At 37.6% G+C, this 13120-nt stretch overlaps 2 protein-coding genes across 2 annotated transcripts; both read right to left on the bottom strand.

Moving 5' to 3' along the window:
- Positions 1 to 3574: 3574 nt before the first annotated feature.
- LOC116046675 (olfactory receptor 10J4-like) lies at positions 3575 to 4501 on the bottom strand. The gene has a single exon (XM_031295074.1). The coding sequence runs from the start codon at positions 4499 to 4501 to the stop codon at positions 3575 to 3577; it is 927 nt and encodes a 308-aa protein (XP_031150934.1).
- A 5265-nt stretch (positions 4502 to 9766) lies between these two features.
- On the bottom strand, positions 9767 to 10723 carry LOC116046674 (olfactory receptor 10J5-like). Its single transcript, XM_031295073.2, has one exon. The coding sequence runs from the start codon at positions 10691 to 10693 to the stop codon at positions 9767 to 9769; it is 927 nt and encodes a 308-aa protein (XP_031150933.1). The 5' UTR covers positions 10694 to 10723.
- Positions 10724 to 13120: the final 2397 nt, after the last annotated feature.

The raw sequence follows: 13120 nt of genomic DNA, 5'->3' as shown, positions 1-13120 counted from the left end.
TTTAAACCTGTCTTCTCTCTGCTGTCATTTCAGGCAGAGAGCACAACCTTCCACCTCCAGTCTTCATCACACACAGCTCCCTGGGTCATCCTCCGGCAGACCGCTCCCGTCGGCTCCTCGTCCAGTCTTCGGTCTCACTCACACCACCACCAGTGTGTAAACTCCATCGGGGGAATAACTTTTGTCTTTCTACCTCTTTAAAAGTAATTTCATAATGATGGAGTCTAATCTCTAAAGACTCTGTACATTTCATATTTTGCATATGTACAAATACATTTTGCATATCTGCAACGAAGTCTCTCCTGATTGAAATACTGTGCTGGTGGGCGCTCGTTTAAACAATTGACGTCCCTTACTTTCTAAAACCAGCCTCTGGAGACTTGACCAGCTGAGTTGCAGCGACACCATCAGCTGGCTTGAGTTGAGCTGAGACGGGCCAGTTCAGACCACTGCAACGTTCCAATATGGTTTTGTCTTGTCACGAATCTTTGGTCTGAACTGGGTTTTAAAGCAAAGACCTCTGGCAAGGCCAATGGTGCATTCACATGCACCTCTGATGGTACCCTTTCCCATGGGCGTAAATCTGATCTGACAATAGGGGGGGGGACAATAAACATAAAATTTCTGAAGAGCAATTTTTTAAGGGGACAAAAATAATACAGCCACAATTATACTCGTAGAGGACATGTGTACACAGAGGAAAGCCTTAAAACTATCATTAGTGTAGCATGGAGACTGGACCATTGTCCTTCTTTTCAGTGTTTCTCTTGATTTAATGAAAAAGCTGACGAAATTGATCAAAATATTCTTCTTTAAAACCATGTATTTATTTTTAAGTTGTTTACAATCAAGCCACAAAAATACCTTAAAACATAATGACTTATTTTGAAAAAATGTCCCCATATAAAAGAAATACAATACTTTTGTAAGCTTGTTAAATTAGCTGATCATAATGTAAATTAGTGAGCCACTAGTAAAGCTCATCTGCTAACCCTGACAGCCACACACCTCCAAAAATATGAACGAAGCTCAACACACTTACCTGAGACTATCCACCTGACTGTCCCTGGTCTCCCCGAGACTCTACACCTGACTGTCCCTGGTCTCCCTTAGACTCTACACCTGACTGTCCCTGGTCTCCCTGAGACTCTACACCTGACTGTCCCTGGTCTCCCTGAGACTCTCCACTTGACTGTCCCTGGTCTCCCTGAGACTCTACACCTGACTGTCCCTGGTCTCCCTGAGACTCTACACCTGACTGTCCCTGGTCTCCCTGTTCCTCAGTTCTTTCTGTCTCCTTTGCCTGTGACATAGTGACCTTAGTATTTCCATAAGCACCCATTCTTATAGATTGATGTTACCAATTGTCTTGATATGAGGACTTATTGTACTTACTTGGCGTTTTGGTGTAAGCCTACTGAAAAAGGATATTATGTCTGTTTTTCTTTTCTCTGTCAATTTATCTGGGCAACAACAACAAATCTGTAACGCCAGATGTCTAAATATGAGTTAGATTCATAGGTTCACCACGCAGTCATATTATAATTCTAAAATGATCTTGTGTCCTCCACATAAATATTAGGTTTCGTCTGGGACAGAGGATATATATTTAACTGATCAGCCACTTAACTTCATATTGAGCAAAACACAACTGTAGATCTTCAATATTAACCCTAATATCAGTTCACACACATAACGTTAGGCTTATCGCCGTGGTAACGTTAGTTGTAGTGGGTGCATTTCTATAAAACAAGCTATTAAACAAGCTAGGTAACGTTACATTATATTACACTAACATAGCAAGCCTTTTTGTCGTGACTAATTCATTAATTACTCAGCATCATTTCTCTTTGAGAAAAGAAAAACTTCATCCGATGTTTAATGTGAATAAAACAGCCTTGAACAGCCTACTTACTACATTCCTGTCACTACCCGATGTGACTGTGAGTCGAGTGCAGATCCTAATGTACAGCAGGCAGCGGACCAAACCACTGTGAGGCAAAGGAGGGGGGACTCAAAATGTTCCTAAACTTAAAAAGCATTTTTTGGGGTTTGTATTGTTTTACTACTTACACAGATATTTTAAGTATACATCATTATGTTATTAACAATACACAGCATTGTTTTAATGATATTTCTAGGGGGGGACAACCCTTAGATGGGGGCGGGGGGTCCTGACCCCCCCGACCCCCCTGGGATTTACGCCCTTGCCCTTTCCTGAGTTGGGAAGTCGTTCTTCTGACTTTGGTGTGTTCATGATCTCAGTTTATTCTTGTTGACAAGGAATCCTCCATGCATGTTAAAGTTAGTCATGGTGTGTATCATGATGTGTACAATTTCCTGATGTTAAACTCAGACAAAACTGAAGTTTTTTTTATTCATAAGATTTTATTTAATGTGAGACAATACAAGGAATCACAAGTGATACAAGACATAAACAGACAGTCACATAAAGAAAAGAAAGATAAAATAAAAATAAAAGAGTAAAGTAAAATAAAACTAGCAGTTGCAGTGCACAATTAAATATTTCATGTGCTTATTCAGTCACTTTTCAAATTCAAATTCCTACCCCTATACATATTACTCTAGACCATTCTTCTTTCAGGTATAATTCTAATGGGGACCATTCCCTTACAAAAACATCAAGCGTATTTCTTAGTACATGTTATAATCTCTCCAATGCGAGATGGACATACATTTTTCATACCACATTGTAATATTAGGAGGATCTTCGTCTAACCATTTATGTAGTATTGTGAGGCGTGCAGCATACAAAGCAAGTCTAAGAAATGGTATGGATTTAGTGGAATAAAAAACCTAAAAATGTTCTTAATCTCGTTTTGGACCGATAGCCAGAAACTTGAGATTTTTGGACATGACCACATTAGATGTCCATAAGTGTCACAGCTATTTTTACACTTCACACATAATGATGAGCACATAGGGTCATATTTATATCGAATAGCAGGGGTAACATGCAGTCTGTAGATAATCTTATATTGAGTCTCATAGGATTTATTAGAACATCTAATTTTCTTTGCATTCAACAAGATCCTTTTCCACATCCCCTCATCCAGTTGGGATCCAAAATCTTCACCCCAGGAAGTTTATTTTTTATGTCTTTATTTTTCCACAATTAAACTAAAAAACATTTTATACTACTAACTCTTTACATACAATATAATGCCAACTTAGACACTAAACAAAAGTTAAACAGAAAACTCACAAAGGTATGCAATCTTCCATTTAAAGCTGTTAATTTAAATGTCTTGGAACTTTACCAGGAGACAGAAAAAAAATTAAATATATAGAATTTTCAATACTGGTAACAAAGTTCTATTTTACTGCGGAAACAAATTTAAAAATTCTGTGTTTTTATCTGAAAATGTAATCACAAAATGCAAAGTGAAAAATATTTGACATCAAATTGTTTAAGATGACAATGCTTTTTAATTATGTTTAAAATGTATATTAAGTCTATTAAAACAAATCATTAAATTAAATACCTTTTAATCATCTTTGCATTATTATTATTAAGTTGTAATTAGTGTATACAGGTAAATCTGTGAATATATTAGTTTAATTTGTCTTGACTGAACAGTCTCTTGAGGTGTTTATAAATTTCTTTCATTTTCAATCCATATATGATCGGATTAAAGAGAGGATGATACAAAATCATTTGTAAAGACATTATTAAACGTACAGTTTTGGAAACATTTATTTCCAGTCGACCTAGAAGTACATCATATGTAGTCAAACAGGAAAAGTTGATCAGAACCAACAGGTGGGGTAAACAGGTCTGTGCAGCTTTTCTCCTGACTTCTCTACTACTTCGATAGATTATTATAAGTATCCTGGTGTATGTAAAAAGTATGAAAAGTACAGGGAGAGGTACAGATCCTACAAAAAGAATCAAGCCATATATATCCACCACTGCTGAACTCACACAGTGAAGTTTCTTAATTGTGCTGTTGCAAATTATTCCTTTTAGAACAAAGTAACAGAGCTTTTCATTAGCAATCAGCAACGGTCCAATTGAAATCTGACAAGCAGGTAGAATCCAAGCTAAAATCAGGAAAATATAAACAGTTGTTTTTCTCATGATAGTTGGATATTGCAGAGGTTTACATATAGACACATATCTGTCATAAGACATGGCTCCCAACAGGAAGAATTCTGAACAGGTTAGAGTGTAATACATAAACCACTGAAAGAGACAGGCTGAATAAGATATGATCTGTTTTTCAGATAAAAAGTCAATCAAAAGCTTTGGATAGATAGCAGTGCTGAAAAGAACAGAGTTGATTAACAAAGCTGCAATGAAAATGTACATAGGTTCATGGAGGGATTTGTTAATCACTATGATGCCCACAATAGTGGAATTACTGCAAATGATTAGAATATATGCTGTAAACATGATCACAAAATAAAGATATCTGTATTTTTGCACTTCCACATGCCCATCAAAAGTTATATATGTTACATTTAGTTCATTATCCATTATGATTGTCTAAAACAAAATGTTAATGAATAAAACAGGTAAATTACTAGAAGTCTCATATAACCTGAGATTGTCTTATTTAGTGATCAGTACCTGACCTTGATACATACTGGTTTGGCCCGGCAAACACAGAACTGGATCTGTGATCTGTTTGAGGTTTTTATCCGACTGCATCAACCTCCATGGATCTCATTAATCTCTCCAAAGCGAAAGCTACTAACATGTAAACAACTTGATCAAACTCTGGAGGCCTGAAGTCATGTTGTTAAACTTTGTTTGCTCAGATTACATGACCTTGTCATATTAAGAATTGCACTCTTAAGCCATGTTCGGATCAAAGATTTTCGACTTGATGAGTTGAAACTTGCAACTACTTGCAACGCACCAGTCTGCAATGTTCTGAATCCTGCCAGTTTACACCAATACGACATGACGAGACAGTGTATTATCTTTATAGCAACGACTCTTTGTACTTTTGTTCTAACTTATATAACTGGATATTATTTGTTGCATCTAAATATTAATGTGGATGACGTTAGTAATAGTGAGATGCTTAATACAGCTGCATTTCCAGTGATACAATGGAGAAAATGTTTTATTTCTCTAACTCACTGCTGTGTTCTAACGCCGCTGGTTCTCTTAAGTCACTCTCTAGCTAGCATCACCATATACTGTGCTCGCGGGCACTCGTTGTTGTTGTCTCTGGAGACGTGACCAGCTGATTTGCAGCGACACCATCAGCTGTCTTGAGTTGAACTGAGATGGGCCGGTTCAGACCACTGCAACGTTCTAATATGGTTCTGTCCTGTCACGAATCTTTGGTCTGAACTGAGTTTTAGAGCAAAGACCTCTGGAAAGGCCAATGGTGCATTCACATGCTCCTCTGATGGTACCCTTTCCTGAGTTGGGAAGACGTTCTTCTGACTTTGGTGTGTTTATGATCTCAGTTTATTCTTGTTAACAAGGAATCCTCCATGCATGTTAAAGCTAGTCATTTTGTGTACCATGGTGTGTACAATTTCCTGATGTTAAACTCAGACAAAACTGTTAACAAAAAAGTTATTGTACTTGGCCCCAATCACCTCCATCTTGTTATCTAATGTTATAGCTACTCTGGATGGCGTTGCACTGGCCCCCAACACCACCGTAAGAAATCTCAGTTGTCGTTTATCAGGATATATACTTTAACTCCCACGTAAAACAAACTTCAAGGAATGTTGTTTTCACCTGCTTAACATTGCAAAAAGACACAACCTGTTTCAAAAAGATGCAGAAAACTAGTCTGTGTATTTTTTAGTTCGAGGCTGGACTATTGTAATTACTCCCTGTAAAATCTAGAATTGAATTTAAAATCCTTTTTCTCGCCGACAAAGCTCTTAATGGTCAGTCACCATCATGTCTTAAAGAGCTCATAGAATACCCTATTGCCCTACTAGAAGACTGCACTTCCACAAAGCAGTTACTTTTGATTCCTAAAGTCTTCAAAAGTAGAATGGGAGCCAGAGCCTTCAGCTACCAAGCTCCTCTTCAGTGAAACCCGCTCCCAGTTTCGATTCGGGAGGCAGACACCGTCTCCACATTTAAGAGTAAGCTTAAAACTCTCATTTTTTGATGTAGCATATAGTTAGGGCTGGTTAAGGTTTGCCTTGGACCATCCCTCAGTTATGTTGCTATAGGCTTAGACTGCCAGGGGACTTCCTATGACACACTGTGCTCCTCTCTTTCTCCATCTGTGTGCATTCATGTCCCATTAACTCATGTTAATAACTTAGCTTCTTCCGCGAAGTCCTTGTGATTTCTCACCTTGCAGATTTCCTTGGATTGTGGTCGCACCTTGATCGTGGCTGCAGGTTTAAGATACTCTCTAATCTGCATAGCTAAACATCCTCAGAACATTCTTACAATCCATACGCAAGGCCAAAATTCTGCAGCCAGACTTCTAACACAGACTTAGAAAATATACTACTTACATCAATTTAATTTTGCGTTAATGCAGACTCTGGCCCAACAGTAAAGCCTTTTTGGCCTTCCTTAATCTTTGCTAAATAAGCTTTTTACCTATGGTCTTTGTCACAAATGCAGCTGGTGCAGAATATAAACAGTTCCATAAATCCAAAATCACTTCTGCAGTTAATGATTTACTCAACTAAGGCTGTTAGAAACCTCACAGTGCTGGTTTTCTTGTTTGTCATGAGGCATAGTCTGCAAATATTGCTAATAATATTAAAAGAAATGTAATAGCAACAATAAGTTTTGTTAAGTTTTTAATTATTTGTTTGTTTTTCACAATGAAAAAAAAACTTATTTTACTGGCCTCACTAAGCATAGAGCTACTTATCTATCCAGCAAGTTTACAACTGCTAGGCTAAGACGAACAAAGAACGTCGATGCGAGAAATCTTCATTCCTTTTCTGCTTTCCTTTATTCATGCTGTAAAACTGTGAATACAAATGAAACTATTTTCAGTCCATTTGTCTCATCTTATAAGCTATAAAACACATTTGCTCGCCACGCACATGTAACAATTACCGCCATTACGAAGAACAAAAGGATTCCTTAGCTTAAACATAGCTTAAACATTTCCCATACTTCTCTTCAAACACATATTTAAGTAGAACAATTTATACTTACGGGCATTGCCTTCATGTGGGTAAAAAATAACTATTGAGCGAGTGAAAATGACAACTTGTCCAGAGACAGCAAAACGAACAACTTTTCACGTTGACTTCTCTTGTGTGTGATAAACAGGATGTATGCGGTTACCATACCCAAAAGTACATTTCAATACTAGTTACGGCCAGTAGATGGCGCTCTAACATGGCAAATGATAAGTGAAAACCGTGTACAAGACCAGAAATGAAATCTTGGTCTGCTCAGAACATGACACATATACTACTAACCCTTCACATACAATATATTGCCAAATTAGACACTAAAACTAAATGTAAACAGAAAACTCAATGCTTTGTATTTGTGCACTTCCACATGCCCGTCAAAAGTTATATATGTTACATTTAATTCATTATCCATTAAGATTTTTTAAAACAAAATGTTAATGAATAAAACAGGTAAATGACTAGAAGTCTCATATAACCTGAGATTGTCTTATTTAGTGATCAGTACCTGACCTTGATACGTACTGGTTTGGCCCGGCAAACACAGAATTGGATCTGTGATCTGTTTGAGGTTTTTATCAGACTGCATCAACCTCCATGGATCTCATTAATCTCTCCAAAGGGAAAGCTACTAACATGTAAACAACTTGATCAAACTCTGGAGGCCTGAACTCATGTTGTTAAACTTTGTTTGCTCAGATTATATGACCTTGTCATATTAAGAATTGCACTCTTAAGCCACGTTCGGATCAAAGATTTTCGACATGATGAGTTGAAACTTGCAAGTACTTGCAACGCACCAGTCTGCAGTGTTCTGAAACCTGCCAGTTTACACCAATACGACATGATGAGACAGTGTATCATCTTCATATCAACAACTCTTTGTACTTTTGTTCTAACTACCGAATTTAAGGCTTTTTTGTAGCTGGATATATCATTTGTTGCATCTTAATAGGATTGGGGATAATGTTAGTGATAGTGAGATCCTTACTACAGCTGCATTTCTAGTGATAAAATGAAGAAAACGTTTTACTTGACAAGCTGATTTCTCTATTGGCTGTTGAAACAATTGACGTCCCTTACTTTCTAAAACCAGCGTCTGGAGACGTGACCAGCTGAGTTGCAGCGACACCATCAGCTGTCTTGAGTTGAGCTGAGACAGGCTGGTTCAGACCACTGCAACGTTCTAATATGGTTTTATCTTGTTACGAATCTTTGGTCTGAACTGAGCTTTAGAGCAAAGACCTCTGGAAAGGCCAATGGTGCATTCACATGCTCCTCTGATGGTACCCTTTCCTGAGTTGGGAAGTCGTTCTTCTGACTTTGGTGTGTTCATGATCTCAGTTTATTCTTGTTAACAAGGAATCCTCCATGCATGTTAAAGTTAGTCATGGTGTGTACCATGATGTGTACAATTTCCTGAAACTCAGACAAAACTGAAGTTTTTTTTATTCATAAGATTTTATTTAATGTGAGACAATACAAGGAATCACAAGTGATACAAGACATAAACAGACAGTCACATAAAGAAAAGAAAGATAAAATAAAAATAAAAGAGTAAAGTAAAATAAAACTAGCAGTTGCAGTGCAAAATTAAATATTTCATGTGCTTATTCAGTCACTTTTCAAATTCAAATTCCTACCCCTATACATATTACTCTAGACCATTCTTCTTTCAGGTATAATTCTAATGGGGACCATTCCCTTACAAAAACATCAAGCGTATTTCTTAGTACATGTTATAATCTCTCCAATGCGAGATGGACATAACTTTTTTCATACCACATTGTAATATTAGGAGGATCTTCGTCTAACCATTTATGTAGTATTGTGAGGCGTGCAGCATACAAAGCAAGTCTAAGAAATGGTATGGATTTAGTGGAATAAAAAACCTAAAAATGTTCTTAATCTCGTTTTGGACCGATAGCCAGAAACTTGAGATTTTTGGACATGACAACATTAGATGTCCTTAAGTGTCACAGCTATTTTTACACTTCACACATAATGATGAGCACATAGGGTCATATTTATATCGAATAGCAGGGGTAACATGCAGTCTGTAGATAATCTTATATTGAGTCTCATAGGATTTATTAGAACATCTAATTTTCTTTGCATTCAACAAGATCCTTTTCCACATCCCCTCATCCAGTTGGGATCCAAAATCTTCACCCCAGGAAGTTTATTTTTTATGTCTTTATTTTTCCACAATTAAACTAAAAAACATTTTATACTACTAACTCTTTACATACAATATAATGCCAACTTAGACACTAAACAAAAGTTAAACAGAAAACTCACAAAGGTATGCAATCTTCCATTTAAAGCTGTTGATTTAAATGTCTTGGAACTTTACCAGGAGACAGAAAAAAAATTAAATATATAGAACTTTCAATACTTGTAACAAAGTTCTATTTTACTGCGGAAACAAACTTAAAAATTCTGTGTTTTTATCTGAAAATGTAATCAGAAAATGCAAAGTGAAAAATATTTGACATCAAATTGTTTAAGCTGACAATGCTTTTTAATTATGTTTAAAATGTATATTAAGTCTAGTAAAAACAAATCATTAAATGAAATACCTTTTAATCATCTTTGCATTATTATTATTAAGTTGTATTTAGTGTATACAGGTAAATCTGTGAATATATTAGTTTAATTTGTCTTGACTGAACAGTCTCTTGAGGTGTTTATAAATTTCTTTCAATTTCAATCCATATATGATCGGATTAAAGAGAGGATGATACAAAATCATTTGTAAAGACATTATTAAACGTACAGTTTTGGAAACATTTGTTTCCAGTCGACCTACAAGTACATCATATGTAGTCAAACAGGAAAAGTTAATCAGAACCAACAGGTGGGGTAAACAGGTCTGTGCAGCTTTTCTCCTGACTTCTCTACTACTTCGATAGATTATTATAAGTATCCTGGTGTATGTAAAAAGTATAAAGAGAAGAGGGAGAGGTACAGCACTTACAAACACAATCAAGCCATATATATTCACCACTGCTGAACTCACACAGTGAAGTTTCTGAACTGTGCTGTTGCAAATTATTCCTTTTAGAACAAAGTAACAGAGCTTTTCATTAGCAATCATCAACGGTCCAATTGAAATCTGACAAGCAGGTAGAATCCAAGCTAAAATCAGGAAAATATAAACAGTTGTTTTTCTCATGATAGTTGGATATTGCAGAGGTTTACATATAGACACATATCTGTCATAGGACATGACTGACAACAGGAAGAATTCTGAAGAGGCTAGAGTGTAATATATAAACCACTGAAAGAGACAGGCTGAATAAGATATGATCTGTTTTTCAGATAAAAAGTCAATCAAAAGCTTTGGATAGATAGCAGTGCTGAAAAGAACAGAGTTGATTAACAAAGCTGCAATGAAAATGTACATAGGCTCATGAAGGGCTTTGTTAATCACTATGATGCTCACAATAGTGGAATTACTGCAAATTATTAGAATATATGCTGTAAACATGATCACAAAATAAAGATATCTGTATTTTTGCACTTCCACATGCCCATCAAAAGTTATATATGTTACATTTAATTCATTATCCATTAAGATAGTCTAAAACAAAATGTTAATGAATAAAACAGGTAAATTACTAGAAGTCTCATATAACCTGAGATTGTCTTATTTAGTGATCAGTACCTGACCTTGATACACACTGGTTTGGCCCGGCAAACACAGAATTGGATCTGTGATCTGTTTGAGGTTTTTAATCAGACTGCATCAACCTCCATGGATCTCATTAATCTCTCCAAAGGGAAAGCTACTAACATGTAAACAACTTGATCAAACTCTGGAGGCCTGAACTCATGTTGTTAAACTTTGTTTGCTCAGATTACATGACTCTCTCATATTAAGAATTGCACTCTTAAGCCCCGTTCAGATCAAAGATTTTCGACATGATGAGTTGAAACTTGCAACTACTTGCAATGCACCGGTCTGCAATGTTCTGAAACCTGCCAGTTTACACCAATACGACATGATGAGACAGTGTATCATCTTCATATCAACAACTCTTTGTACTTTTGTTCTAACTACCGAATTTAAGGCTTTTTTGTAGCTGGATATATCATTTGTTGCATCTTAATATGAATGGGGATAATGTTAGTGATAGTGAGATCCTTACTACAGCTGCATTTCTAGTGATAAAATGAAGAAAACGTTTTACTTGACAAGCTGATTTCTCTATTGGCTGTTGAAACAATTGACGTCCCTTACTTTCTAAAACCAGCCTCTGGAGACGTGACCAGCTGAGTTGCAGCGACACCATCAGCTGGCTTGAGTTGAGCTGAGACGGGCCGGTTCAGACCACTGCAACGTTCTAATATGGTTTTATCTTGTTACGAATCTTTGGTCTGAACTGAGCTTCAGAGCAAAGACCTCTGGAAAGGCCAATGGTGCATTCACATGCTCTTCTGATGGTACCCTTTCCTGAGTTGGGAAGTCGTTCTTCTGACTTTGGTGTGTTCATGATACAAGTTTATTCTTGTTGACAAGGAATCCTTCATGCATGTTAAAGTTAGTCATGGTGTGTACCATAGTGTGTACAATTTCCTGATGTTAAACTCAGACAAAACTGAAGTTATTGTACTTGGCCCTGTAATGGCTGGTTGAGGCCACCAGGCGGCGGTCTAGGACGGCGCTCTACTGACAATGATATGCCTGTATGTAGGTAGAAGAGGAATGACTAAAAGTTGTTGAGTTGTATCCTGACTGCTGTCTCCTTGAGTATAAAGTACAGAGGAACAATACATGGTGTCAGAAGATAATAACCCTTGACAGACATATGTCTTCATCTACATTTCATGAGTTAAACACCATCCTATCACAAGAGCTGCAATCGGTGGTTGAATGAATGAAGAAAAATAAGCTAGTTCTTAATGTTTCAAAGACGAAAAGCATGATGTTCGGTTAAAATTATACTCTTCACAGGTGGAGGTGGTAGGCGATACGCAGGTCGAGTTTCGAAAATACGGTGGCTCCCTGAAGGGGTTCAAATGCCGAGTTAATGAGTGGCAGGGGATAAGTATTCTTTACCGTGATGTTATTGAGTCCTCTGTAGTCAATGCAGGGGCGTAACGCAGACGCGTAACTATCGGTAAGCAGGGTAAGCGGTGCTTACGGGCCCGGACCAATCAGGGGCCTGTGTGACTGGAAGATATTGATTGACAGCCGGGGCCCCCTATCGCATTTGGCCACTGACCAAGCGGGAGTGAGAACGGTCAAATTCATTTCCTTGTTTCAGAGACCGTTCTCTTCACGTGTGTGACTCGAACATCTCACATTTACCAACACAACGTACAACGAAAGGAATGATGAATGCCATGAATTTCACGAGCCAATCTAGCATGACATCCCTGTTTTAAACCTGTCTTCTCTCTGCTGCTCAGTTGTCATTTCAGGCAGAGAGCACAACCCTCCTCCTCCCCTTCCACCTCCAGTCTTATCACACATGGCTCCCTGGGTCATCCTCCGGCAGACCGCTCCCGTCGGCTCCTCGTCCAGTCTTCGGTCTCACTCACACCACCACCAGTGTGTAAACTCCATCGGGGGAATAACTTTTGTCTTTCTACCTCTTTAAAAGTAATTTCATAATGATGGAGTCTAATCTCTAAAGACTCTGTACATTTCATATTTTGCATATGTACAAATAAATTTTGCATATCTGCAACAAAGTCTCTCCTGATTGAAATACTGTGCTCGCGGGCGCTCGTTTAAACAATTGACGTCCCTTACTTTCTAAAACCAGCCTCTGGAGACGTGACCAGCTGAGTTGCAGCGACACCATCAGCTGGCTTGAGTTGAGCTGAGACGGGCCGGTTCAGACCACTGCAACGTTCCAATATGGTTTTGTCTTGTCACAAATCTTTGGTCTGAACTGGGTTTTAAAGCAAAGACCTCTGGCAAGGCCAATGGTGCATTCACATGCACCTCTGATGGTACCCTTTCCCATGGGCGTAAATCTGATCTAACAGT

This window comes from Sander lucioperca, chromosome 8 (genome assembly GCF_008315115.2).
Source record: "Sander lucioperca isolate FBNREF2018 chromosome 8, SLUC_FBN_1.2, whole genome shotgun sequence".
Classification (NCBI taxonomy): Eukaryota; Metazoa; Chordata; class Actinopteri; order Perciformes; family Percidae; genus Sander; species Sander lucioperca.
This window is presented reverse-complemented; position numbering and strand designations above follow the sequence as displayed.

Coding starts and splice junctions, on each gene's coding strand:
- LOC116046675 (XM_031295074.1), bottom strand. CDS start 4,501: ATGGATAATGAACTAAATGTAACATATATAACTTTTGATGGGCATGTG.
- LOC116046674 (XM_031295073.2), bottom strand. CDS start 10,693: ATGGATAATGAATTAAATGTAACATATATAACTTTTGATGGGCATGTG.